At 41.0% G+C, this 26,903-nt stretch overlaps 1 protein-coding gene across 6 annotated transcripts in view; it reads left to right on the top strand.

Moving 5' to 3' along the window:
• Positions 1–26,903, top strand: part of USP54 (ubiquitin specific peptidase 54) — a 97,807-nt gene that overhangs the window by 25,047 nt on the left and 45,857 nt on the right. For 4 of the 6 annotated variants that reach the window (XM_085229910.1, XM_085229909.1, XM_085229911.1 and 1 more), the window contains exons 2-3: positions 20,784–21,625; positions 24,089–24,181. In XM_085229910.1, coding sequence (XP_085086036.1) covers positions 21,479–21,625; positions 24,089–24,181 — 240 coding nt within the window. In that variant the 5' untranslated portion in view covers positions 20,784–21,478. Of the gene's footprint in view, positions 1–4,913; positions 5,062–20,783; positions 21,626–24,088; positions 24,182–26,903 lie in introns of those variants that run through there. The other 2 variants (XM_085229908.1, XM_085229907.1) reach the window with 2 other exon arrangements.

Genomic DNA, 26,903 nt, shown 5'->3' on the forward strand with positions numbered 1-26,903 from the left:
CTGAGGAAAACCTCCTTTGGGCTGTTTTGTTCCCACTGGATGCTTTCCCTGGCCCTGCTGCTCTGGCCCTGTGGGGCAGCCTGGGAGCAGGCTGTGCAAGGGCTGGCGTGAGCAGCTGGGAGCCCAAAGGAAAGTGGAGTGGCATCAACAGTATGGACGTGTGTTAACCAACTTTGTAGAACACGCTGTCTTAAACTCTGATTCCTTGTTCATAACTGCCAAAGCAATTGTATGATTGATTCATTAGAAATACTGAGAAACAGTAAAAGAGCTCTTAGCTCATCTTGTAATTTACAAGTGACTCTAATAGCTCTAGGTAATTTGATTTTCCTAAAAGAATTGCTCAGATGACAAGGAAGAAAGCAGGATGTGTTCTCATTAGTTCATCAGCAGCTCTGTTGGCTTGCAGGCTGTGTCTGACAGAGTATATTGTGCCCTGCTTTTTCTTTTTTTTCCCTCCAGACAGTTCTGAAGCAGTTGTCCTGCCATGTGGAGGAGGTCAGCTGAGTACAGCATATGTGTTTGTCTAATATTTTTTTAACACGTTGCCCTAAAGCTTGTTAGACTGTTATTAGGTTTTTTTTGTTGTTGGTGGTCTTTTCCCATCCTCTTGAGAACCGCAACAGAAGCGGGGAGCAGTAGCTGCACTCATCAGCCAGCCCTCCTCTCAACCCTCCAAGAGGCATTTAAAATTTGTTGGTGGTCGCAGCTGTGTGTCCTCAGAATTAACTACTTTGACCTCAACATTTTTCAATGAAGGGGATAATCAGACTTATTGAAATTCCAGGAAATACATGTTGGAAGTAAAAACAAACAAACAAAACCCACTGGCTTGCTTAGAGTAAGGAAGTTAGGAAAGATTAACTGATGGTTTCATTTACAGTGGTTATTCTGACCTGGTCTTCCCTAGAGTGCAGCAAAGTGCTTATCTGCCTCAGCTCTGCTATGGCTGTGTTAAGAAGTCCTTCAGAAAAGGGCTCCCAGGATGCTCCCCTTGCTCAGCTGCTGACACGCTGGCTTGCCCTGCGAGGGTGGCTCACGGGGCTGGGCTGTGGCTCAGGGCTCCGTGCAGTGGAAGCACGAGGCTGGGGAAAGCCAACAGGTGGACAGTCTGGTGTATCTCGCAGTTGTGTGAGGCCACACCTTCAGTATGATTGCCATACAGGCATCTGAATGCAGGTTGAGGGGCAACTTTGCTGTTTAAGTAAGGAAATCTGACTTCAGGCCAGTGCTTTCCAGGCTGGCTTTTCTGAATTCTGAGTGATCTAGATGAAAAAAGTGATCATTCCTTTGACAGAATTTTTTTTTTTTTGGCAGTTGTTCTTTCTGTACTAGTTTCGTGGGCTGCCCAGCACAAGTGTTAAGGAAGCAGAAGGGACACATGATGGGAGCGGACCCGCCCTGAAAGCAGCTGTTAGGTTGGCACAGTTGTGTCATAAAACTCACTGTAAGTTACTTATGCAAGGAATTAAAACTCAGCACCTTGGCTTTGGTAGCGAAGGTGGTAGGAGAAGCCACCCCATCTACTGTTTCTCTGTCATTGTACCCCATGCAGTTTTCTAGTCTTGGTTGTGTCACTTAAAACTTATTATAGGACTCCTCTGGATTTTGAATAACTGAAGCTATGAAAACAGCCCCCTTTGTTGTTTTATCTTCTTTTTATTTTTAACTCAGTTCGATCTTGTGAAGCAGTTTGTCATGTGGTCCTACACAGGCTGCCATCTGCAGAACAGAGCAGTGCATGAGAACAGAAGTGAGCAAGCTGTGAAAGGAGGACAGGAACCATCTCAGTCAGAAACTATATTCTCAGTGTGGCATGGCATTCACCCCAAATCATTTGTTCCTGACAAATTTCTCCATGTAGATATACTAATGTTGTTTAAATTATACTAAATGTGCTGAGGGGGATTGCTATGGTAGAAAACTATTCAGGGGTGAAGGGAACAGCTAGCATCGTCTTTACTTGTAGGAAGCTGCATGATCTGTGATGGCAGAAGGAAGCTGAAATCGTATGACTTTGCAGATGTTGAGCTGTTTTCAGTATTAAGAGTGGTTACTGCAGCTCTGTCATCTGTACTTTGTTTCTTCAGATTATTTTTTTAAACATATGCTTTTCTCACTTTCTTAGACAGTGTTTATCTTGCCAACTGTGAATGTGTTCTGTAGGCATAGGTGCTGGTAGATAGGGTTGTCTGCAAATATGTTTGCTCCTCAGATTACTGATCTTAAAAGCAGAACAAAAGCAAGGAATGGAGAGAAAGAGGTCCTTGTTTGTTTCTGTTGCTTTATCTTGCCTGGTTTTCTTGCCTCAGTCAGAGGCAACTGTGGATGACTGCATAATTGCTAGCGTTGCTATTAGCTCTTTGTAGCCCTAAGGGCAGCTGTGCTTGGCCAGAGATGTTTGGGACTTGCTTATATTATTCTAATTTGGGTGAAATGATGATGTTGGAGGAGTGGAAACACTTTTTTTTTTTTTTTTTTTTCCTTCCTATTTTATGCAGAAATGTGGTAATTGCTGTTAATTCTTTCTTAGTTTGGTGGCAGTGAGTCAGATGCTTAGCTGGTGTGTTTGGCACAGCCCTTCTGTAAGCTCAGCAGTGCTCTTGTGTCTCAGCTCAGGACATGTTCCTTGGCTTTGCTGGGGCGTGGAGCACTGCTTGCTGCCCCAGCTGTTTGCTCTTTGCAGGGAGTGGAGCCTTGTTTTCTGCCTGGTGCAGTGGGACTCGTTCTAGTACAAAAGTCCCTACCTCTCCTTTATTGCTGTGTGAGTTCTAAACCTTTAGTTTTAGAATTCAGAACTTGCTTTAAAGAGAGCTTCTATTAATGCTTTCTTTGGTCACTAAGTGTTGAAGAGCTGGGGATAGTTCAGGCAGGTAACTGCTAGTTCCTGCTATCCATGTGCTGCAGGACAGGGCGTAAAAGCAGCTGTTTGGAATAGCCACAATTTGATCTACAGTTCCAGCTGTTACTTGAACATGTTTGGTCACTTGAAGAATTTTAGTAAAAAGCTGAGAAGGGAGTTCTGAAATGATGGGAACTGAGGCTGAAACAAATTGGTAAAGATTGTACCACCAAGCCCTCACTGTTACTGATTTCAGTGCTCCTCAACAGGACTGTTGGCCCACTTCTCCTCAGCAAGGAAATGGGCAGTCACATGGATCCTTGTGTGCCTGAGAAGGAATAGGCAAATGCTTCCTCCGGCAGGGTAACAAGGAGGAAAGAGAACATAGAGACCAGTGTTTTCTTGGCAAGGACACTTGCCAACTGAAGGTCATTGAGCCCTGGACATAGTGCCACTTAAACAGATGGGTTGCTAACTGCTGGTAAGACTTGATACTGGTATTTGAAAGGATACCTGCGGGTCCAAGTAATGGTGCAGGATGCCTGGGAGACTCTGTCATTCTTCATGTATGATAAAAGTGAGGACTGGCATATCACCCTTGCCTGAAAAAGGTCTGCACTGGTGTTGTGAACTGCATTAGTGGTCTGTCATGGTTACAAGAAGCTGAGGAAAGAGTGCTGTGGAGTTAACATGCAGTTTTAACCATGCATAGCTGTAGAACAGATTTGGAGCCCAGCATGATTAGTCAATATTGCACTGTGTTGTTTTTTTTTTTCCACAATTCTGCTACTGTTAGGACGCTTCAAAAAGTTATTTGATGCAAGATTAGAAAATATGTATCTAAAACTTGCAGGGGAAAGTACACCAGTGTCACAAGGTAAAATACAACTATTATGCTTTATGTATTTTTTTCCTTTCTTGCTCTTACTCCTGTTTCTATCTGACCAAAACATTATATTGGACAGACACGGTTAAAACTTGGCTCAGCCCGTTCTGTCCTGCAAGACTGAGTTATTTTTAAGGCAGAAGAATTTAATTGTATTCTAACTGCTTCCTTTTTACATTGTTTGTTTCTATTAGGTAAATGGTCCCAGTGGGGATAGTATCTTCAGTACCTTGTATGGTCCAAAGCATTATTATATTTCAATCTGATTCTGTTTGTTAGCATTACGTTATGCTAGGACAGAAAGACAATAGGGTGCATTGTTTTTCATAACCTAACCAGAGTTTTCTTTAAGGTCCCTTTGGTCTTGGCTATACGCTGCAACTCCCCCTGTCTGCATCACGAATGTGACCGTGTTGGAGGAAGAAATCGATGCTGAGTGTGGATGGCACTGCTGTCCCAGGAGCTGTGCTGTGAGAGTATGAGAATAACTGTGTAGTAGTGCTGCTTTGAAGCTTAAATAACTGAGCTTATGGCAGGCTCAGGGATTGGAAACTATTTTTCTGGACAAGATTTTTTTCCTCTTGATTGGCATCACAGGCTTTGAGATACACAGGGTGATTCCAGGAATTGTCCTACAGTAATCGTTCTTTGAAAACCTGGTTTTATGTTTGTGTTGCAGCCACGGCACTCTAAAACAGGAGATCAAAACTGATGCAATCTTTTTAAGTCCTCTCATTTGTTCTGTTCAATGGTTACATGTCATTCCTGGATATCAACCCCTCCCATGAGACAACATCCTTCGTGTTTAATTAAACAATTGGGAGGAACCACTCCAGTTTGCTTCTCTCACTCTTAGGAGATGAGCCCTGCCTTGCAATGTAAAAAGAGGTACTTTGTTGCAGCCCGGCTTTCCTGCCTCCCCAAACTGGGTCCCTTTTCTGAAAGGTCTTAGACACTTTCCTCTCTTTGGTTGCCCTTTTTCCCAAGTAAGTTGTCGGTAAGCAGGATCGGCCTGTCTGGCCTTATCTCTGTTGGCAGAGCTGCCTGCCTGGTAGGTGGCAGCGGGGGGCAGTGCTTCTCAGATTAGGCTTTCCTGTGTTAAGGGAGGCCCTTGGTTTTTGAACAGCTTCCTATTGTTTGCATCTGCAGGTCGTCCCCTCCCACACTCTTCCAGTTCTTTCCTCCTCCCCTAAATAATTTTTCCATGCAATAGCATTACTCAGAGCAGTTTCTCTAATAGAATGTCTTCTGAGAGTTTTTCAGCTTGCTCTGATCTCCAGCTTTTGTTGCAATACCAATACAGAGTTTATGCAATAGAAACTGGCTCCTAAAGGTAGGTCCTAGTAATTTTTAAGTCAGTTGCTTGAATTCAGTGTTGCCACTGTTGTGACAGTTTTTTGTTTTTTTTTTTAATTAAATCTGAGTTTTCACAGTAGTTCTGTATGTTGTAATGAAAGGTAGAAAATGGTACTTTTCAGTATGTGTTGTCCTCATTTCAAAGGTGCAAAGAAATAGTGTTGCTTCAGTTTGTTCTTAATCTACTTTTGCATGTTTGGTTTCTTCTTTATTACATTGTTTCACGTGTGTACATGTTACGTATGTTCTTCTGCCTGTCTGAAATGCACTTTCCAAGCCACAAGCTTCCTTCTCAGTCATACCAGAGCTGCTACTGACTGCTGGTATCCATGATGAGTGCAGAGATGAAGCCAGTCAGAATCTCTTCTCACCTTGATGTTTGTGCAACAACCAAAGGGGATACTGACACTTCATTTTCCATCCTTGTTGTTTTATAGTATACTGTATTAGAACCTCTTAGGATTGTTTTTTTTTTTTTTTTAACGTGATAGAGATGCAGGTTTTTTTCCTTCTACTTGTTACCTTGAATTCTATTTGAAAGAAAGATGATGATGAAATTAGGTGTTACATATATGTTGGGCTTTAAAAATTACTTATAACATGTTCACTTGAGAAAATGAGGACATGTTTTGGCTGGTTTCCTGATTCCCTGCCTTTTGAAAAGTGCTCTGTTTCCAAAATAAATAGTAATTATTGTGTGAATTTTGGAAGGGTGCTGTAACTTGTAACTGTTCTATAGCTCTCACTACTGCAGCTTAGCATGAAGTACTTCTTTGTTTAAATCTGTAAATTTGGGAAAATCACGAACTGTTAATGTGTACTTGGTGATAGTAAACAGAGGCTTGAATTCCACAGAATGATAAATCCAGTTCTAGAATCTGCCACCAGAAGAAAAAAAGGAAAACAGAAAAAAATTAACATATCTCCACTGCTCATCATTCGGTGTGATAAACACATTCTGCCTGTTCAAGTGCTTTCCAGATTTTTTTGAAGGAATACCTTTTCTGTAATCTCTGCATGTTCTAGTATCTGACATGGGACATAGCTTTAGGTGGAACTCAGCTGGGTGTGTGCAGCTGATGCAGAGCTGGGAGGAAGCCTGTGCTCCTGCCTTGCTGTTTGCTTCTCCTGTCCCCAGCTCTGATTTCTTGGTAAGTTAATTCAGCTCACTAAACTAGCAGGAAATAAGGCAAGCCCTTTTCCCATCCCCCCCAAGTACTAATTCTGTGAGCTGAATTTGCTCTTGTGGGCCAAAGGGCAGGGATGTTGACAGGCTGCGTGAGAGCACTGGAATGGGGAGGCAAGTGTGCTCCCTGCTTTGGTGGCAGTTTGATTTCTGGTTCATTTGTACGTGTAAAATGTCACTCTCAGAAATCGCCTGTCCTCCCACTGGTAGCAAGAGCACTGCATCATGACCTCTGTCTGGCTCGTTGTACAGGAAGGCAGACATGAACTTGTGCTTGATGCAAGGTCAGATTTTCATTGCCTGGTATCTGCTGAATGTGGAATGAGAGGAGGACAGACGGATGGCCCAGCCCATCTGATAATTTGCATGCTGAAACAAACACGCCGGGAAGCTGCTTGTATTCATCTGCTATTAGAAGGTTCAGTGGGTCTTTCTTGCTAGTGTGCTGTACATCGTGGGAGGTCCAGAAGCCTTGCGAATCTGTTTGCTGCTAATTATGTCTTTTTTTCTTAGCCACAAATAAAATAACTTTCACTTCAAGAATCTCATGCTTTAATTCCAATGCATTGTGGACGTGGTGTTTTATGCATTCCTTAAAGTTGTTCATTTGTAACACAGTTAATACCTACAGGCTAAAGTCACTGTTTCAGTGTTTTGTGTCTTACAAAACAAAGCAAGCTAAGCTCTGTTTAGAGAGTTCCCAGTGTAAGGCCAGAGAAACATGATAAACAGCTAGAGGAGAAAAGGAAACATACTATGGTGGCTGTCAGGATGAACAATGGTTTTGGCACACCTGCTGCCTAACTGCTGAGCTTTTCTATGCTTGGCAGGAAAGAAACGATTTGGAGGATAACAGAATGATTTTGTAGATGTTTTTGGTATGTTTCCATCTTCTCCTAGGGAGATACAACAGGAGCCATTGCTTTAAAACATAATGTCTGGTGCAGGCTGTCATCAACAAACACGGGGGCAAGATTTACTACTGTGCTTAGAAATGGGCATGTCGAGGTTGTGCTAGACTTAAAGGCCCTTAGAAGTGAATGCAGAAAGAGTGGGGCACTACAGGAGGAAGAAATATTTCATTGAGTGAGAGCAAATTATGCTCATGTTATGCTTCTAAATAAATGGAAGCAAACTACTTTTATGCAAGAGAAATAGTAGAACTTGAGTAATTAGGGAGCAAAATGAAGGGAGCTGAAACAAATGCTTGTGTGAGAACATGTTGGAGTATGACATGGTTTTCAGCTCTACTAAGAGCCAAGTGATGTTAATCAGTTGCTGTTACTCCTGGGAATTGTCACAGATGTGAGCTCTGAGATTACTTCATCCTGAGACTTGCGTGTCGCAGCTATACTGTTTCACACATTTTCCAGTTTCATCTTTTTCAGATTTTCGTGTTTTGGATAATAAGAATGTTTTGACTGATCTGTTAATGCGTGTGTAATTCCACATTTTTCTTCAAATTTGAAATTTAAACCAGCTCTTTGTTCCAAAAGATTTGTATTTTGGTTCCTGTCCTAACCAGTGACTACCTGGATCACCACAGTACGTTGGAATTGAGGAACCTGAGGGAAATGGGGGGGAAAAAAAATGCAGAAGAATTTCCTGCAAGCCAATAGAGAAAACATACCCAACATCACACATTTTTGGATTAAGCTCAGAATAGCTCTGCTTCAAATGCAGTGACTTCATCTTGATTGACCAGAAGTGTAAGATTTTTCCAGGTCAGCCACTTGGTTGCGTGTGCATGCACATGTGTGTATGATTTATTAATCAGAGGAAGGATACACAGGCTCTTAATCTGGACAGAATCTTATTTTTTTTCCTGTTTCCCTTACAGGTGTGTGTAGGGAAGAGGGATATGTTGTAATTCTGGTTAAGCAATGGATAATAAGAATAATATTAAGTAGCCATGTGTCTGAACACATTCTTCTAATATTGAAAGAGAATATAGTATCTGGGATTTCTCAACGAAGCGTTTCTTGTGGCGTAATGCAGTGACTGAAAATATCACAGCATGTTAACACCTTCTCAGTAAGGATAGCTGTTGTGTTGCTTTTCCATGTCAGATAATAGTTCTGTGAAGGCTGCTTATTCCAAGGGGGAGGACTTACAGGACAAAATCTGGTTTTGCTTTTTTGCCGTCTTGCTGATGTTTCTGGATCTATGTTTGTTTTTGTACCAAGCTGCTAATCTTCCTCACACCCTGTTCTGGCATGTGTGAGAGTTGTGTCCCTTCAGCAGTTTTCCATGTTGCCAGTGTATTGTCTGGAGATTTCTGGGGATAACAAGTTGCATTGTTCTGTGTAAGAATGCTTGGAGACCTGGGCCTGGAGCGCATCGACTGCTCTTGCTCTGAGAGGATTTAGCAGGAGGAGGTGTGGGCAGCGTGGGGTTGGGCTGTAAGGCAGAGGGCCTGGCTCTGGGCAGCCTTCCCGGGGGCTGTGGGAAGAGGCAGGCCCTACAAACCGCCGTGGGTCGCTGTAGCAGGAAATGGGGTCCTCTGCAGGTTTGAGATACCTGAGCCTTTTCCTGTGGAGGGCCCCCTAAAAGGTTTTCTAACATCAGCAAAGATCAATTTTAATTTAAGTAAGAGCTAGGTATAAATCTAGTGGTTTTTAAAAGTGAAAATTCCTGAGAACTAGGGAAGGCAAAGCAGAGCTATGCTTGTGTGCAGCTTTCCTGTTGCCTGCTGTGATTCTGCTTCCCAGTCTGTCAGTCACTGAGGGGCCTCATAAGTCTGGCAGAAATTGTGTTGTGTCTGAGGCCAGCTTGGGCCTCCCTGTGGCCTGTAGTACCTGCAGGCCCTGGAGCCATCTCCATGGCATTTTCCTGAGGTGGGACACAGCTATATCCATGCCCCTGAGGATGTTGAATGGCACAGCCATGCTCTTACAGGGCTTGGTGGATCCCAGGCATAGTCAGAAGCAAGAAAGTAAACACTTATGTAAACAATGTCATCCAGAGACCAGCAAGATCCCCGTCCCTTGCTGTGTGTGATGGAGCAGAAATGCCCTTCGAGCTGCTGTCATTGCCTTGCCCGTGCCCTTTCCCCATAGTGTCTCTGTTTCAACCCCCAGCTTCATTCCCTGGGGTGCTGTGGAGAAGCACAAGACACCAGTTTAGGCTGGGCGCTTCACTCTGCAAGGGCAAAAAAAGATGAACTCAGCGCTTAGTCCTAGAATGGTAGGTTATTCTGTGCTTTCTAAATGTCACATGTTCTGGGCTGTACTAAGCTAGAAACAATGTAATCCTGTGTGCATAACATGACAGCACGGATAGTGGTCACTGGAATGCTACAAGGTTTCAGCCAAATACCCCTTGTCTGTAGTTTCACAAGCCTTTTCACCCATTGGTGTGCAATCAGTCTTGGGACATGACAAAAGTAACTACTTGCTTTTCAGTAAAATTTAAACCCACAGCAGTGTTGGAATAGCTGAACACTACTGAAATAAGTTAAACTAAATCTCTTAAGGTAAGCATCCTTCTATATAGAGCCCAGGATGAAATCTTTCTGAAGCTCAGCAAGGCTTCTGTTCCCTCTAGCTACTTTTTCAGTGTAGAAGTCAGTGGCTTAAAAACTTAAGGCCTGGCCCAACAGCACCACCCAGGCAACGCTTTTTGGTACAGAAGGATGTGGATCTTCCTTCACACTTGCTCTTTTTCATTGTTTGAAAATAACAACAATAAAAAAAATACTTAAAGATGTTTTTCTCTCCATGTGTACCAGCTGGTTAAAAATGTTTTAACTTTTTAGGACACCTACAGAATTCTGTTTTAATTTGATATTTCACAGGCTTCTTTCAATCGCAAGGAAGGAGCTTTTTGAACTGCATCTTCACACTCTCCTGCCAATAAGCAGTGAGCAAATAATGTGCAGATGACTTTGGTGATGTGTACCCCCTTTTGAGCACTTTGTTTATTTTGAAAGAAGCTTCTGGTGCCACTCAGTAGTGTCATTTTATCACCAGGCAGAGCAAAAATAAATCAAAGCTGTTGGCATCATTCTTCCTTTACTTTCCCCAACACCCAACCAGTCTGTTCAGCTTGTGTTACAGCACATTTGCACAGCTTCTGCTTCTGTGACCCGTTAGGACAGAGCCTGCTTGTACTTAACAAGAATCTCTTTCATGCTTTGTGGATCTCTTCAGGCCACAGCAGGACACAAAATAATCCTTTTTATATTTGGTAGTTCCACAGTATTTCTCTGGTGAGGATGGAGTAACCTTTCCAAATGAAGACAGTAATATCTTCATGAACCTATATTTGATACAAAGCACTTGTATAATGGCTCTTGCAATTTATAGAATCAACTGCTTTTTTTTTTTTTTTCCTTCAGTAAATCCCAAGATTTTAAGGTATTAAAGTCTATAAGGAAAGAGTTGGTTAAGTTTATAAAACTAGCATGGAAGCAGTTGCCTAATAGTAGCTTCTGTTAAGGCTAATACAAATGATCTTTAAAAAATTGTCTTAGAAATTTGAATTCATATTTTGTATTGAAGGACATCAATTTTGTCAAAGTTGTATCAGAATCTAACAGCTTCACCTTGCTTTCTGTTCTAAATAAAATAAAGGAATTGTATTTCTGAAAACTTCCTTGTGGGATACAATCTGCTTTGCTTGCATAAAACCTCCATCGGTGTGTACTGTGCCTTTTATGTAATGTTTTAGTTCCTGAAATGCATGTCTTACTAATATATTGTATATGAAAGTTAAAGAAAATACCTTTTGCCTGTTTTTAACCTCCTACTGCAAATTTCACACAATGAAATAAGTTGAACTGGATTTGAAGGTGGTTTTGGGTTTTTTTTGGTTGCTTTTTCCAGCTGCTTGGGAAGTCAATGTCAGCAGTTTTTGTCTTCCAGTGTAGTTATTATAGCACATCTTGCAGTGTGCTTTTAACAGTATAAACATATTTGTTTACAAGTTTGTCCTCCATTAGAATCATAGAACCTGTAGAGTTGGAAGGGACCTTTGAACATCATCTAGTCCAGCTCGCCTGCAATGAACAGGGATTGCACAGCTCAATCTGGTTCATGGAATCATAGAATGGCCTGGGTTGAAAAGGACCATAAAGATCATCTAGTTTCAACCCCCTTGCTATGGGCAATGTTGCCAACCACTAGTCCAGGCTGTCCAGAGCCAGGGCCTGATTCAGCCTCACCTTGGAAGTCTCCAGGGATGGGGCATCAATCACATCTCTAGGCAACCTGTTCCAATGCTTCACCACCCTCACTGCAAGATACTTTTTCCGTATATCTAACCTAATCTACCCTCTCTGAGATTGAAACCATTTAAATTAGGAGGATGGTCATCCTTTAAATGTGTTACGATTATGTTTATAGATGGAAAGGTGTATTGTGGGAATGCTTAGATCTTTTATTGACCACTTTACTTATTATCTTGTTATTTCAATTGGCAGTGTCAAAACTTAGGCAAAATAAGTTGTATACTTGTAAGGGGTCTCTCAGTGAAGGTAGAATTTCTGGCACTGGAGGTAATTGCACATCCTGTTATACGTGAGTTCCTTTTCTGTATTTGTGGGAATTGTGGCATGACTTTGTCCTCATTTGATATTTAGCCTGAGCTCAGGGCTGTTGTGCATTCATGTCTTATTGTTCTCTTCTTTATAACACACAGATCTGTGGGAGGTGGGTGTTTACTTTATGGGGCTGTGTGATGAGTGGGGCTGGAGCTGCGGAGGGGCGCAGTACTGGGTGTGTTCTTGGGATGCAGGAACCTTGGGCAGAGGCTTTGACAATGTATTATAAATGCTGTGTTTGCCAGAGGGAAACCAGAGCCTGCTGTACACGTTCTTAATGTAAAGTTTTAGGGCTTGATTATGTCTCTGCCTCCTGTTTAAAAAAGGGGGGAACAAGTCACCAGCTTGCAAAAAGTGTCTTTTCCTCTGTAATTTCCATTAAATCCATCAATCAGATGTTTTCTCATGCTAGTTTTATAACAAACAGTGAATCACATCTTCTAGTTTTATAGAAAACAATGAATCAACCTTTGATTTCTACTCCCCCTCTTTGGCTGTTCCAGGCTGTTGGTAAGGTATAGGAGGATATAAAGGTATGATTTCTCCCAAGCTGTTTAACTCTTCCCATGTGCTGTTGGCCACTGTTGAGACAGGATGTTTGGATTCAGCTGTTTCTTGGGTTATGTTCAGGTGTTCTTCCTACCTGAGTTCTCAAAGCTTCAGTGCATTTTGCAGATAATGCATCTATATACAAAGCAAAATCAAGCAAAAATGAGTTTCTCTTTTTGTTAGTTATGCTTACTTCTCAAAACTAACAAATAATGCTCTTAAAACCAAGTTAAGATTGTTAAGCACTTATGTGTGCATGTGCATACTCGTGATTCTGCTGAAGTGTTATTTATAGCTGTACAGCACAGATGAATGCTTAAAAAAAGAGGGGAAAAAGCAGCATGTTGTGGATGCTGGGTGCATTGTTTTATATTTTTATGTAGAAATACCAATCCATATAATGCTGTGCAGCGCAGAAGCACTCATCAATTTTAGCAAGCCAAGAAAAAAGGTTTAGAAGTTTAGGTTTAGACAGCTTGAACTACTGTTGATCTTTCTTTCTTCACTCTGCTCATGCTTTGTTTTCATGAGTTCCTCTATGCTGCTTTGGTTCAGCACTAGACTGGCAAGAAAGAGAATGTGAGAAGCCATCCTGGTGTAAGTGGTGACAATGGGATAGATAAAACAAATTAGTGAATTAATAGGTTGAGAATGAGCTGTGGGTGTTATTGTAATACCCCAAACATCCTGAGGTTTAGGAAATTACTTCCTACTTTTGCCTAATGCCTTTGGGTGCTATCAGGTCTGCTCTCTGGAGAAGACAAGTGCACTGTGCTGTTTAATTTTGGAGTTCTCAATACATCACCAGAAAGGCTATCTGTCTGTCTGGTCAAAGTCTGTTGCTGTTCTCATCATGTCTTTGCATGTTATGTGTTATCTTTCCTTTGAAATCCAAGTGTTAGTGTTGCTGGAATTTTTCTTTTTTGTTTATTTCTCTGCAAAATAAATTTCTTGCCTGTCTTTTTTGTTCTGTGTGGATGTTTATGTATTTGGACATTCCATTGTTACAAATGTTAGGAAATTGAAATACAATGACACGGATTAGTGAAGTAGAGGGATTTGTGGTGCTGTAATGTGAACAGCATGTGAATTGGGATTGGTAGCTACTGCCTTTTCCTTTAAGGATGGAGAGTGTGAAGATTGACAGGAGAATTCATAGTTACTACACAGTAGTTGCTGTAGAAGAGGTTGAATTTTCCACGATTTTTTTGGGATGCTGTTAAACAGGAAAAGTCTGCAAGGTCAGGAAAAGAATGTCAGCAGGGATTTAAGGTTTAAAGTTGCCAGTCATAAAGCATTGTGATGCTGAATGCTACTGAATGCTATTGAAAGCTTCTGGGCACTCTTTAGTCATTGTTAGGCTAGAATTTGCATGCCAAAGTAAAAATAATTGTTTTCCTAGGTCAGTAGTGTTACTGGAATAGGAATGGGATTATTTCCTTGTGAATAAAGGTGCTACAGGAAAAAGAGCCTTGAAATCTTGTTCCTCTGGCTGATGGTTGTAAAATCCAGAATTTTGCAAGGAAAATGTTTGTATTTGGAGATTGAATCGAGTGCTGAATTTGTCTTGAGGTTTCTTGGAAAGCCTAGGTAGGTGAAGTCTGGGGAAGGAAATAACTGGTGATGGAGGTTGCCTCAGCATCTGCTAGGATAAAACTGATCCTTCCATTTCACCATCTGGTTAACAACTGTTATATTCCTGTTGGTCCTGATTTTCTGTTTTACACAGGATTGAATGGTGATGTTTTACTGCTTTTGAGCTCTTGCCTAACATTTGAACTGCACTTATCCTAACTCCACATATTCCATATGGAGTGGGATGAAGAGGTGGTTTTCCCCCTCCCCTTCCCCTTCAGAAAAGTCCTGCACCAAGCTTAATACAGATAGTCTTTGGAGAGTAGACTTGCATTTCACATAGAAGGTGATACAAACCTTCAGGAGACGTGCTTCAGAAATCCTCTTCCACACAGCTGTGTTGAGGTGTGTGGTTTTATTACCATACTGCAGTCTTACAGAGCAGGGCAACTGTGGAGGGTTGCCATCTGTCTAGTTGACTTTTTCTGAACTGTGCGTTTGTTCCTTCTCACCTCAGTGTCAGAGGAGAGCTGTTGAGGTAATGGTTTCTTTGGCTGTGTGGCAGGGGGTACAAGGTGCTTCCGATGGGGCTGGCACCACCTGGGCACTGGCTGCCACCGGTGCCACAAACTGCCCAGCCAACACGCGTGCTGGGAGTACCGTGATGCATGAGGTCACTGGTTATTATTACAGCATCTTTGATATGAGTAAAGGTTTTATCTGGGGAGTGAAGTGTGTTTTGGCAATAAGCCCATACAAAGCAAATAGCGTGGCCTTTGCGTCTCTAGTTATGACCTCATATCTCATTGTTTGTCTTCCAACAGAAGCCCTGTATTGTTCCGTTATTCCACGCAGTGCTCTTAGAATCTGTAGTCTCTAATAAGAGAGTTGCTTTCCTCCCTTAGCTTGTAGATCATTTTGCAGGTTGAGGTGCATTTGATCAGGAAAGGCTAGTTTTAAATACTCGCATATGTGGATTTATTTATTTGTTTGTATTGTAACCCACCGTTTAATAGTTGCCATGATAGAGCTCTTTATGGGATGGTTTTTAATAGCTTTTCCAGTTTTGAGATCCAGCTGGGCACTTTGGGTCCGCTTATCTGCTTTAGGAAAGTCTAGACCTGGCTATCCTATTTTTCCCTTTCTATAGCTATATGGGATAGATTACATTTTTTCTCTGTTATGAACAGAACTCTGTTGGAACGAATGGAAGACAGATTCCAGCAGCCTGATGTACTGCTTTGCATCAGGGCTGTGGAGGTGACAGCTGAGCCACTGTGACCCTGCAGAAGCATCTGCAGGCAGGTAGGGACAAGCAGAGGAGGGCTACGTTTGAGCTATGGCAGGAAAGGATTTCTGGTCCTCTGCTGTCACTGAACAATTCTCCGTTCAAAGCCTGTGGCTTTCTGCCACTTTTTTTTTTTTTTTTTTTTTTTTTTTTTTGTTAAAAGAGAGAGATGCTCTTCGAAAAGATTTGGCTGACTGTCAAGCTTAAAATCAAATGGTTCAGATTAGATTAGTGTTCATGGCATTTCATTTCATTGTTTTAAGACAGAAACCATTATAATTTGATGAAATACTTGCAAGCATTGGTGCTTGCAGTGAGAAATAAACTGTTTTCATGCAGCATAAAACTGTTTCACCACAGCAGCCTGCCGTCTCGCTTTTGGGTGTTTGTGCAGAATGTCTCCACACCCCTTGCTGGCCTGAGCTGCTGACAGGAACATCGAGTGCGTTTGTTTTTCTTTTTCCCTTGTATCTACTAATCTGAGAAGTCAGTACAAGCATATAGTCTTGCTTCATTTTTGAAAGGGCTTTCTCTCTGAAAGCTGGAGAAACACTAAGTTGTTTGCTAGCTGAGGAATGCCAACCTTTTGGCTTTGAGCAGAGGGACTCTCCAGAAGCTTTGTCTCCTATGGTGACTTGTCTACAGACCATTTCTCCTAACTTCCCACATACTCTGGGTGTTTTTTTTCTAATGTGGTTTCGGGGAGCTAGTGGATGCTCTGAGCTTTGCTGCACTTCTACAGAGCTTTGCAGATAGGAATTGTGCAATAGCAGAATGAGAGATACTCAAGACCAGTATGAGGATGTTGCAGGAATCTGCCGTGCTGTCAGTTCTGTGCTCCACCCAGTAGGCAGAATTAGCAGAAAGCCTTGTAATAAAGTTATTCCTTTAAGCAGAAGGCTGAAAAGTGGGTGTAAGCTTCAGCAGCAAAAGCATTACAGACTTTTTCATCTGGCACAGCAATCAAGACTGAGGAAAATGCATGCATAAAGCAAAGAGTTTTCTTATCCCATGTGCACTGTTAAAGTTCTTGCAGATAAGAATGAATGGGAATCAACATACCTTCTAGAAATGAGTCCATCATCTAGGTGTGCAGGGAAAAATCTGCCTGATATTTCCAGCTAGCTGTGAATCTCAGAGATATGCTCTGGAGGACAGCATCTCCTGCTTGGTGCTGAGGCAGTTGATGGCTGTCAGGGATGTTTACCTTTAAGATTGCTGTGCTGTTCACTCTTTGCTTCAACCAGCCTCATGGCTATTAGGTAATGAAAGCTTTTTCTGTCCCTCTATTTTATCACCTCCAAGATTGAGCTTAAACTGAGATGCAAAGCTGGATGTTTTTTGAGGCCTGAACTGTAAATGATGGTCTTAATATTGATGAGATCTGCATTGATTAAATCATATTTAACTGCAGAAATCAACCGATACTTACATAATTTCAATTACATGAGGAAAGTGTTATCAAGCTTCTTGGCTGTGGGAACTCTCCCTTGGGCTGACAGCAGCCACAGGATCAGGGCAGGTGGCCCTGCTGGAAAGCAGCTGCACAAAAAAGGCATTGTCTTGGCCTAGTCTCTCTCTTGTAACAAAACAAGTGGGTTTCCATTTCTCACCTGGTCGGGCTTTCAGAGATGTTTTTGTATGAGAAAGTGAAATTTACTCTCAGCATCAGTAATCAGTTACCTACCACCACTTTAGAGCACGTGTGAGATGAGGAGCCCATTCTTTTCTAAAACCACTACTGAAGCATTTACTTTGTTTTGCACATTTCTTCGGATATACAAAATTAATTAAAAATAAGTTCTGGACCACTGCTCTTATTTAAGTACGATAAATACTTCATTGGTGCTTTCAGCTGTACCTAGAGCTAAATGGAAGCATCTCCTTTCCCGAATTAGGCTGTTTTATTTCAGCCTTGTCTCTGAAATGACACATCAAGAAAATGCCCAAAGTGTGTGGAGAGACATGAGACTCAAGTAAGAGGATCACGACAGTTTTTCCCCTTAAAGTGAAGCGTAATAGTGGGATCTCATTGGAGAAGGAAGGATGCAGCTGGAGACGTTCTGTTGGTGTAACTGATTTAGCAAGTGAATGTGAGAATGTACCGGGGCCTGAACTCCTGTGTGGTGGTGTGTGTCTGTGAGAGCAGCATGCCCTGGTGTCCCAAGGGCAGACTGTCAGGTCTCTTCCAGACCAAAAGCTCAGTTGTGGCCTGCAGCACCGGGTGGGGATGGGCTACCAGGCGATGCAGGGCTGAGGGTGCTCTGCTCCAGTCTCTGGGCCTGGGCTGGGAACCTCTCTTCCTAAGGACGGTGCTCACAACGGCAGGAGAGCTAGCTGAATTGGAGGGAAGATCTGGCACGTTTAATTTCCATTTACAGTTATATGTTCTTAATTTATTCTAGATTACAATATTCTTATTATGCCAGGGCAATGTTTTTAGGGATCTAGTTAGCATTATTTAATCAGACTGGCTAGATTAGTTTGGTACCTTGTTCCAGTGAAGAGTGTTCTTCAGACAATAGACAAGACTCAAGTTCATTAAAAGTTTTTTGGGCTATCTGCCTTAGTTCATTGTGTCTCTAGATAATGTTAGGAGTAATGAACCAAGAGCATCATTTATGCTTTTGCATCTGGCACTCCTGTCCTCCTCATATTTCTGTAATAGTAGAACTCAGCAGTGAGAATCATATCTGTTCTGGATGAACAGCGTTCTCAGCTCTGATGATGCCGTTCTCTTTTACTTCAGCCTGTGTTTCCTGGGCTCATGCCAAGATGGCACTTGGACATACAGGAGCTACAGGTTTTGAATGTTATTTTTTGTTTGTTTATTTTTGCAGTATAAGAGCTGTATGGAGCTGCAGTTGTTGTGACCTAACATTAAAATGCTACAGAAGTCTGGGAAGCTCTATCAGCAGTGCAATTATAGGAATTTTCTATGTCTTATTAAAATAAACACTTGGTGTCTGTGGATAGGGTAACAGTTTAAAATCTAAGAAATTTATTTACTCAGAAATAATACATGAAAATGTTGTCTTCTCACTTAGTTATGCTGTGCTCTGAAGCACGTACTTCGTGAAAATGTTACAGTGGTTACCTTTCAGAAAACAAATTTATTTTGCTTCACGACTATGGCTGGGGTCTGTGACACCCACACGCCAGGCCTGGGAGCAGCAGTATGTTGGTGGAGCACCTCCTGCCTGTGCCCTCACAGCCACTGCTGCTTCAGGTGCCTTTGTTTGATTTCTTTCTTTATTGGAATGGTATGCTGTGCCTTTAAAGTAGGAGTTAGCTTTTTTCTGGTGGTAGCTGCAGAGTATTTCAATAGTTGCTTTCTCTCCGTATGTTCTTTTTTCCTGCTTGTGTTTTGTTATCCTTTTTGTGGTTTTTATGGTAGAACTATGGAGGCATAGTGAGTCTGTAAACAATCTGTATGACTATTGTCTCACGTACGTTTCATATGAATTAGGATTTCATCCTGTAGCTGTTGTATAATGTTGGCAAGTTTTAGTGTTTGCTAAAGTGTGAAGCTGCCATTTATCTCTAGAGATCTGTTTTTGTCTAAATCTGTCTGGTGGTTACGGATTACAGCTTACTTCTTGTTCTCTTAACTCTGCAGTGGCCATCTAGCTAAAAGAGCAGGCTGAGTGTATAAATGGGAACCTGGGAAAGGAAGTCCTTTCTGTACAAATGCAAAAAGCTTGCATGGTCACTGTGAGAGCCCTTCTGTTACAGACTCCCCTAGTGATGATAGATGAAATACGAAGTCTCTCATCTACTTCTGGTCCCAAGACAATGAAAATCCATAGGGAAAAAAGGTGTTCACCTTGTAATAACTGAAATATCTTGGCTCAGAATTTTGTAGCCCATTTTGAGAGCAGAGTCTTGTCTTGGATTTGAAATCTACTGAGTGTTTACTCTCTGCTGCTCACACTTGTCCATCTGGCATGTGTTTTGGGTTGTATTTCCCATTGGCGCTGTGAAAAGAGTTGCGTGGCTCGGAGACTTCTTGTGACTTTGTGCAGGGTCTGCTGCCTCAGCTCGTTCCTCATGGCGTCCTGCTCTGATCTCTTGCTACCGCACCTACTGCAAGAAGCAGTGGTTTACAGAGATCATTGCATTGCTGCCTGAAACTTACTTACCTCACACAGTTTGTTTGGCTTGTGATTCATTTAGAGGATTGAGCAAAGAAAAGGGAGTTGAGACTGAAAATGCTTTGAAATGAGTCCTGTATACGTTCAGCGCTCAGGAATGTTGTGTGACTGGCGTGATAATGGTCTGTGTCTGCAGGCTTGCAAGCACATCTGAGCATTTTGCATGGCATACTGGCAACCATGAAGAATATTCATCTCTGTATAGATGCTTGCCTGCCTTACAGCGACACAAAGCCTTCATTGAAATTTGCAAAATGAGATTAATGAAAGCACAAACAAGGTTACTAGAAGGGAATGGATCGGACCGCTTTAACACATTTGTAGATGATGAGGTAATTATTTGTTTTTTGACAGAAGATGAAAAAATTGTAACTGTGGGGAAGGTGAAAAATGTACCTCCACAGATACCTGGGTCATCTTCATAAGGAGTTGTTCTCTGAGTTATTTTGCTGATGCTTGAATTCTCCTGTACCTGTTTTGTAGTGGCACTGTAGTGCAATTACTACTTCACATGGAACACATGGAATAGACTTGTCTTGTCCATACTGGTCATAACAGTTATGCCCAATTTTTATCCTGTTACCAAAAATGGAATAATCATAAATCTTGTTGGTGAAATACCGGGGAAATACTACATAATCCTCAGTAAAGAAGTGGAATGGTCTTGCAAGAAATAAAAATATTTTACCATAAATTCTTGTAGTTTCTCTTTCTAGGAATTCCTTACAACAAATGCTGCTGGTTCTTTTTTTTAAATTCTTTTTATATTTCCTGAAGGATGAGAAGCAGATGAGCAGAGCAGTTCACTGATTCTTTCCGCTCCTTCAGAAGCGTCACTATTTCTTGGAAGAGGCATATTCTATTAATGTCAATTTTATAGATAAATGTCTCTGATTATGGAAATGTGGAGTGTTTTGTTTGAAGACCTCTGTCTTCTGAGCTGCTGGGAAGCTCTGTGTCCTCCTCATCTCATAATCTGAGGATCAGTCCCAATTCTAGCATCAACAGTTTATTAACATTCATATTGTCATCCCACTACTTCATGAATTGCTAAGAGATCTTTAAAATGTTTGACACTTAAGCATTGCAAAGGATGTGTGTGAAAACTGGCATGGAGTTCACGTAAATGTTAGTTTTTCTATTCTCTTTTTAAATCTAACTTTCTTCTTAACTTTTCCACCATATTGCCCTCCCTGCTCTAACATTCTTTTCTTAGAATTCTGTGTTCTCCTTGTTGTTTTATTTTTTGGGTGGAGGAAGGGTTTTTTTTTTTTTTTTTTTTTTTCATTCTCTCAGAAGATTCTGTGTATTGTGGGAGGTGAGGCAACGCTGGTCTTGGCAGAACAGCGCAAAGCCAAGAGAGTAATTAAATGACGCAAGCCTTTGATTATTTTTCTCTCTCAAGCTTTCTGGCACGGCTGGGCATTCCAGTTGCAAAAGGAGGATCAGGAGGAGAAACTTCTAAAGATTGCGTGCAGAATTAGAGGAACTGAATCGGAGACTCCTTGCTGCTCTCAAGTTCTGGAGTTGCTGCTTTTTTTCCTGCGAGGATAATGCCACTTTCATCACACAAGACAAAAGTAACTGAAACAGAGCTGCAAAGGTTTTGTTTTGGTTTTGGTTTCTCTGCTCTCTCACTAATTGGATTTTTCCCATCTTCAATAAGAGGATTATAAAAGAATTAGTGAAGCTGTTTTTCTGGAGGGGAGTAGTGGGGGAAGTTAGCTGTTGGTTTTTCTTCTCTCATTTCTGGGACTTCCTTAATCTGCCATTTGTTCCCTGAAGCCACTGCCCTCTTAGAAAAAGGAGCAACAGCATAATAGATGAACTTGTAAGACCATGGATTCCTTCCCTTTTGCAAACTTTGTGGCTGCTTGTAGAGGAGGTTTTTGCATACATAAGCATCAAATGAATAGTATCCTGGGCTGGGTTTAGAAGAACAAACTACTGCTGTCTTGAAGAAAGAAGAAATTCCATTTAAATTATAACGTGCAGATGGTTGGATGTTGTTCCAGTTTTGAATTCTGGTGAAAGAAAGATCCGATCAAGTGAAATACTCTGCCAGCCAAAACCTACGTGTTCTACAGCTACAACTGGAAGATGTCTTGGAAAAGAAATTACTTTTCTGTGGGCCGAGGGAACGTCCAGGGGATGTTTACTCCACGAAATACAACTTCGATAGCACCCAGTAAAGGTCTCAGCAATGAACCGGGGCAGAACAGTTGCTTCCTGAACAGTGCTCTACAGGTGAGAACGCGAACTGTAAACAGTTTCTGTCACTTTGTGTCGATTGCAATACTTTCTTAGGCTGTGATGTGCAACAAATGCAGTCAGGCTTGGCATTATAATTGTAAGCCTAGATAAAATAAAACTAAGTTTGGAAATGCGTGTTTATTGCATTATAGAAAAGCTTTTGTAAGTTTCAGTTTTTCTTGGTGCACTGACACTTGAATCCTTTCTGTCTGTGTAAACTGGTAAGCTGTCAACCAAAGATGAAAATGTGTAGTAGAATGTTGCATTAAATCTTCTAATCTAAATTATGTCTACTCCTTAAAGTAAATCAGTTATTTTTGATTATCAATCCAAGTAACGGGTTGATAACACCTATACAAACACCTCTTAATGCAGTCCAATTTTCTTTTTTACTGCAGATTTGCAGTTTAGATGCTGGAGTACTTACCTTTTATCTAGAAGAAACAATTCTCCTGCGTCAAAATGCAGTGGGGTGGCTGCTATACTTGTATTGTCACTGTTTACATATTCGGGGCATCTGTTTGAGTTTCAGCCCTCAGTCTCATTCCCATCATGTGACTTGACTGGGTAGCACAGGCTGTGTCACTGCAGCTTTCTTTTTGTGGGCACAATTAGCTTCTCAGTTAGCTTCAGACTTTGAGATGTCCTGGTGATTCAAGTAATACAAATGGAGACGTTAGTAACCTTCCATAGTTTTAGTACGCCAGGAAGTACAGGACTAGGTATGAAGGTAAATAAGTCAAGAAAATTGCAGTTTTCAGTGATGTGTTAGCTACTTTCATTAAGCTGCACACTGGCTACCTCCTGATCCCAAGTTACTGAGCCTAGGTCAGACTGAAGTAGCGCCCAATGCCAACTGTGCTGTACAGGAAGGTAGAAGTGTGCGACCTGGCTTTCAGCGTGCTTCAGAAATTGTTTTCTTCTGAGAGAGAATACCAGAAATACCTGTAGCCAAAGCTTGTTATTTATTACCATTATTATTTAAAAACCAGGATGTTAATAATTTTCTAATATTATATATACTTCCGTTTTTTGTCTTAATTTTTTAATCAGTGTTAGTCTGAGAGACTCTTGAATATTTGTTGTTCTTTACTTTTAAGTATTTCTATAAATATTCAAGATAAGCTCCAAAGGCAATTACACTGACAAACTGGACTAGTTCCTAAATGTATTTTTCTTCTTTTTGTGAAGCCTGCAGTAGCTGTTCAGGAATGTTGTATGCAATCAGATACTTCAAAAACTTGTATTGCCTCCCAGGCTCTTAAGTACAGGAAGAGTTTGAGTAAAAACATAAGCTGAACAATTCTGAGAGTTTGGGAAACTTTACAGATTAAACATGCCCTAAAAATGTTGTTTTTGTAGTTTAGTTTTAGGTAGCATTTCAATGCTGTGATCTTGTTAACAAATTGTTACAGATACTTTACATTTCTTGAAAACAGTACAATTTTCTTTTTTTCAGAATGCTGTTTTTCTGGTTAGTTCCTCAGGACAAATTAATTGGTTAGATGTTTGGTCCCTCTGTTGGTGCTAACAAAGTGTTCAGTCAGTCACATGGCAGCCTGAGCCATTGCGTTCTGCCTGGAGCCTGGCACAGTGCAATTCAGGTCAGGGCTGTTCTCAGTGTGGGCTTCTGCCTCCTGACTGAGGGCAGGGCTGGCAGGAAAGCCCACTTACTGCTCACTGAAGCAGCCAGCAACAAGCATGAGGAGCTGCTTGTGAAACACCTCGGGTCAGCACTCGCACTGTTGTGCAGATGAGAATTTATATGATTGCCCAGGGTTGGTAGTGAAACTTAACCCAAAGCTTGGTGCTGTTCCAGCCAAGTTTGCCTTGTGCTGTTGCTGTGATCATCACCTCAATAACCTGTCCTGAAAGAAAAGTGTAACTGTCCACACTGGTTAGGGTTAGAAATCTGTCAGTCATCACGGTTTGTAAAAGCACTTTCTAATGACAGGATTTGGGCATACGAGATTTTTGCACTTTATTGTTTTGACATTCAGGAGCTTGTTAATGCACACGCTGCTGGTGCTCCATTTCTGATGGTTGCCCTTTCTGCTCAGAGCGTTGAGGCTGAAGGGGGAGGAGGAATGGGATGCAAGGAGCTGACCTGGGCATCTCAGGGTTGTTGCAGCTCCGCGCAGCTTTGCGGCTGCTGCGTGGTATTTGCGTGCTGCTGGTGGTACTGCTGCACAAAGCAATGTGGGGTCAGTCCAAAGCACGGGAAACGGATTTGAGGGCAGCATCCTGCTGTAGTTTTCTGTATATAAGTGGTACAGTTCTTGAGAAAGATGAAAATGTCAACTTGCAGTTGGCTAAAAGACGCACTGTTAAAAGTGATGTTTGTTGGGATTCATGTACTATTAGAATTGTTTAGAGTGTGTAACTTTAATCAAAGCTCTATGCAGTATTTTATTTTCTGTATTCACAAAATCAGCTGTGCTCCTCTTTGTGTTTCAGGTTCTTTGGCACCTTGACATTTTCCGCCGCAGTTTCCGACAAATCTCAACGCACAAATGTATGGGAGATTCTTGCATCTTCTGTGCTCTCAAGGTAAAGATTGGAAAATAATTCTTTTAAAGTAACAGAAATATCTCCGGTATTTCTGTCTAATTAAGCTTCCATCTGGAAATTGGCAAGACCAAAGGTAAATCTGATTATGTGCAGCATGCACTTCTCAGAGTGCTGGTTTTTTAAGTGTGTTCAGTGATGCAGTGTGGAAAATGTTGTAGGTAAGTTGCAGATATAAATCTGTCATCAGTGGAGTGCAGATCATTGCAAGCCTCCATGTTTGAAATATCACTTCAGACAGTAGAGCACTGTTATCCTTTTTTCCTAAATTGTCATTTGGCTTATAAATATTCTATCATATATAGATAGTATGTTCTTCAGAATTCACCCTTCCTGGCTGCTTTAAATGTCAGCATGAAAGGCCTTTGTATTCAAAACTTTTGATTATATAAGGCTAAAAGGTATTTTCTACTGTAAATATTGATGTCTGCATTAAATGGCTCAATTCTTTTTGGTGTCTGATTTAGAAAACATCAATTCTGTTTTTAGTTGCAGATAAAATATCTATCTCAGATGCTGCTTAGACAGTAAGATCTAAATGGTAGTTGGTGTTCAAGTACTGTTACATACTTGAGTAAACTGTACAGTCCTACATCTGTTTGTATTTACCCTTTACTTTCTATTGCTTCCATTTTGAATTTTGCGTGTGTGTGTTTGTGTCCTCCTTTTTAAATTCTTCTGCAAAGTCATTGCTGCCTGATGGGAGAAATTGTCATAAGCAAAACATAATGAGAACTCCAGCTTTAATGTTCCTGAGCAATGATTTTTCTTTCTGAAATGACTAAGTCATAATCTTTGATCATAAATGGGTTGTAAAATCTTAGTAAATATTTAAATTTGTTGTGGGAGATTTTATTGTACTATGAATTCTGTGTGCACTGATGAAAAGGGGAGATGGCATGTCTTATGGCAAAATTGAGAGTGCAAGGTTTGAATTGAGATTATCTGAAGTTCACAGGCAATATTTATGGTATAATAGCAGTCTTCTGGTGAGTGATTTTAGGGGGTGCTTTGGTCAAGATAGCTGATTTTGAGGCTATCTCAGGAGTTTTTAGGATGTTCTGGAGGGGTTTTCCATTGCAAAAGAACAGTGAAGAGCTAACTCTTAAGGCATGAAATAAGATAAGTCATTTCCTTTTGAAGAGTCTGAATCAACTCATGCTGAAATGATGAGAGGGTTATTTACAGCAGTATCTTTAGAAGAGGATATTAGACTACGTTAGGAAAAGGATAGCACATCCAAAGTGAGAAATACAGCAAAGAAAAGATGGAATATTGAATATATCCCTTTCCCTATAGAGAAATGACAAAACTTAGTGTTGATTTGGTTTGAGTTCATGAAATTCAGTAAGATGAATGACTCAAAGCTAATTCCCTCCGGTACTGCCGAGTGATTAATAGCATTCTTGGGTAAGTAAGGGCAGAAAGAACAGGATTTGGGAAATGATCATGAATAAAAGTTTTTGTTCTCGTGTTTAACAAAGCAGCAAGGTATTGCGGGGAGATACCAGGAGTTCAGATTCTGCCATTTGGCTGAAAGTACAATGGAATCTGAGGCAGATATGGTTTGTTTTAATATAAAGCTAATAGCTGATGTCTTGTTTGGATTGAGAGGGGAAAAAATGATACTGTGAAAGAGGAGAAAATGAATGTTTATGTAGCTGTTACAGAAGGTTGAACAGTGCTCTGGAACAAGCTCCACAGAGAGGTGGTAGTCTCCTCTGGAGGTATTCAAAACCCACCTGGACTCTTTCCTGTGTAAACCTACACTATAGAGCCTGCTTTAGCAGAGGGGTTGGACTTGATCTTTAGAGGTCCCTTTCAGCCCCTGTGATTCTGTGAACAAAGATGCATCTGGAATAGCAGTACTGGTTTTAGAGGAGGAAGGCGCTACAGTAAGACTGCAGGGTGGCAGAATCTTTGGAATATATATATTAAAAGCAGGCATTTGGTCAAATAGTATTTAGTTTTGTTGATGTGATTCATGCTTTTAATGTCTTGCTGAAGTGTGCAGCATGCTATTATAAGCCTTTAAGTGTTGAATTCACTAATTGTGTGCCTGCAGCCATATACTTATTTTTAAATTATGCAGCCTTACAAAAACTTGCTGTTCTCTCTTCCTGCTCACAGGTATCTTCTAGGATTTTTTTGCTTCCTTTCTGTAGTTCTTACCAATGCTGTGTTCAGCCATAAGGTGTTGTAACCTTAAGTTTCCAGCATTGCACTGAATCCTGAAAGTTCTTTTGCACGCTTTAGAATACTTGAATCTGATGATGTGCAGAATTCCAGTAGCTCACAAAATTCAATATACAATGAAAAATACTGAAGAAATGTATCACCAAGTAAAGAATTAGTTGGAAAATTATTACTGAATGTGGGCAGTAACTAGTACTCAACAAAGTAAGTAAATAAATTTCATCTGGCTTTAACCCAAGCCATAATGTTAATATTTTCTCTAGCCACAGCCTGTTCTGCATGGGAAATATCAGTATTTTACCCAAGTCTATTCTACAGGCTTCAGAAAGCTTACCTGCATTTATTGTAAAGCTATACGAGAGGAAAAACACAGAAATCTGCTTGTTAAAAGTCTGAGCTGTTTTAGTCCTAGTTTCTTTATGTTCATTAACTTAAAAGGATCTCACAATTTTGTGGAATGGCAAGTTTTCATCTTTATTAAATATATTATGTATGAACATCAACATTT

The sequence above is a fragment of the Meleagris gallopavo genome, chromosome 8, assembly GCF_905368555.1.
Source record: "Meleagris gallopavo chromosome 8, MGAL_WU_HG_1.1, whole genome shotgun sequence".
NCBI lineage: Eukaryota > Metazoa > Chordata > Aves > Galliformes > Phasianidae > Meleagris > Meleagris gallopavo.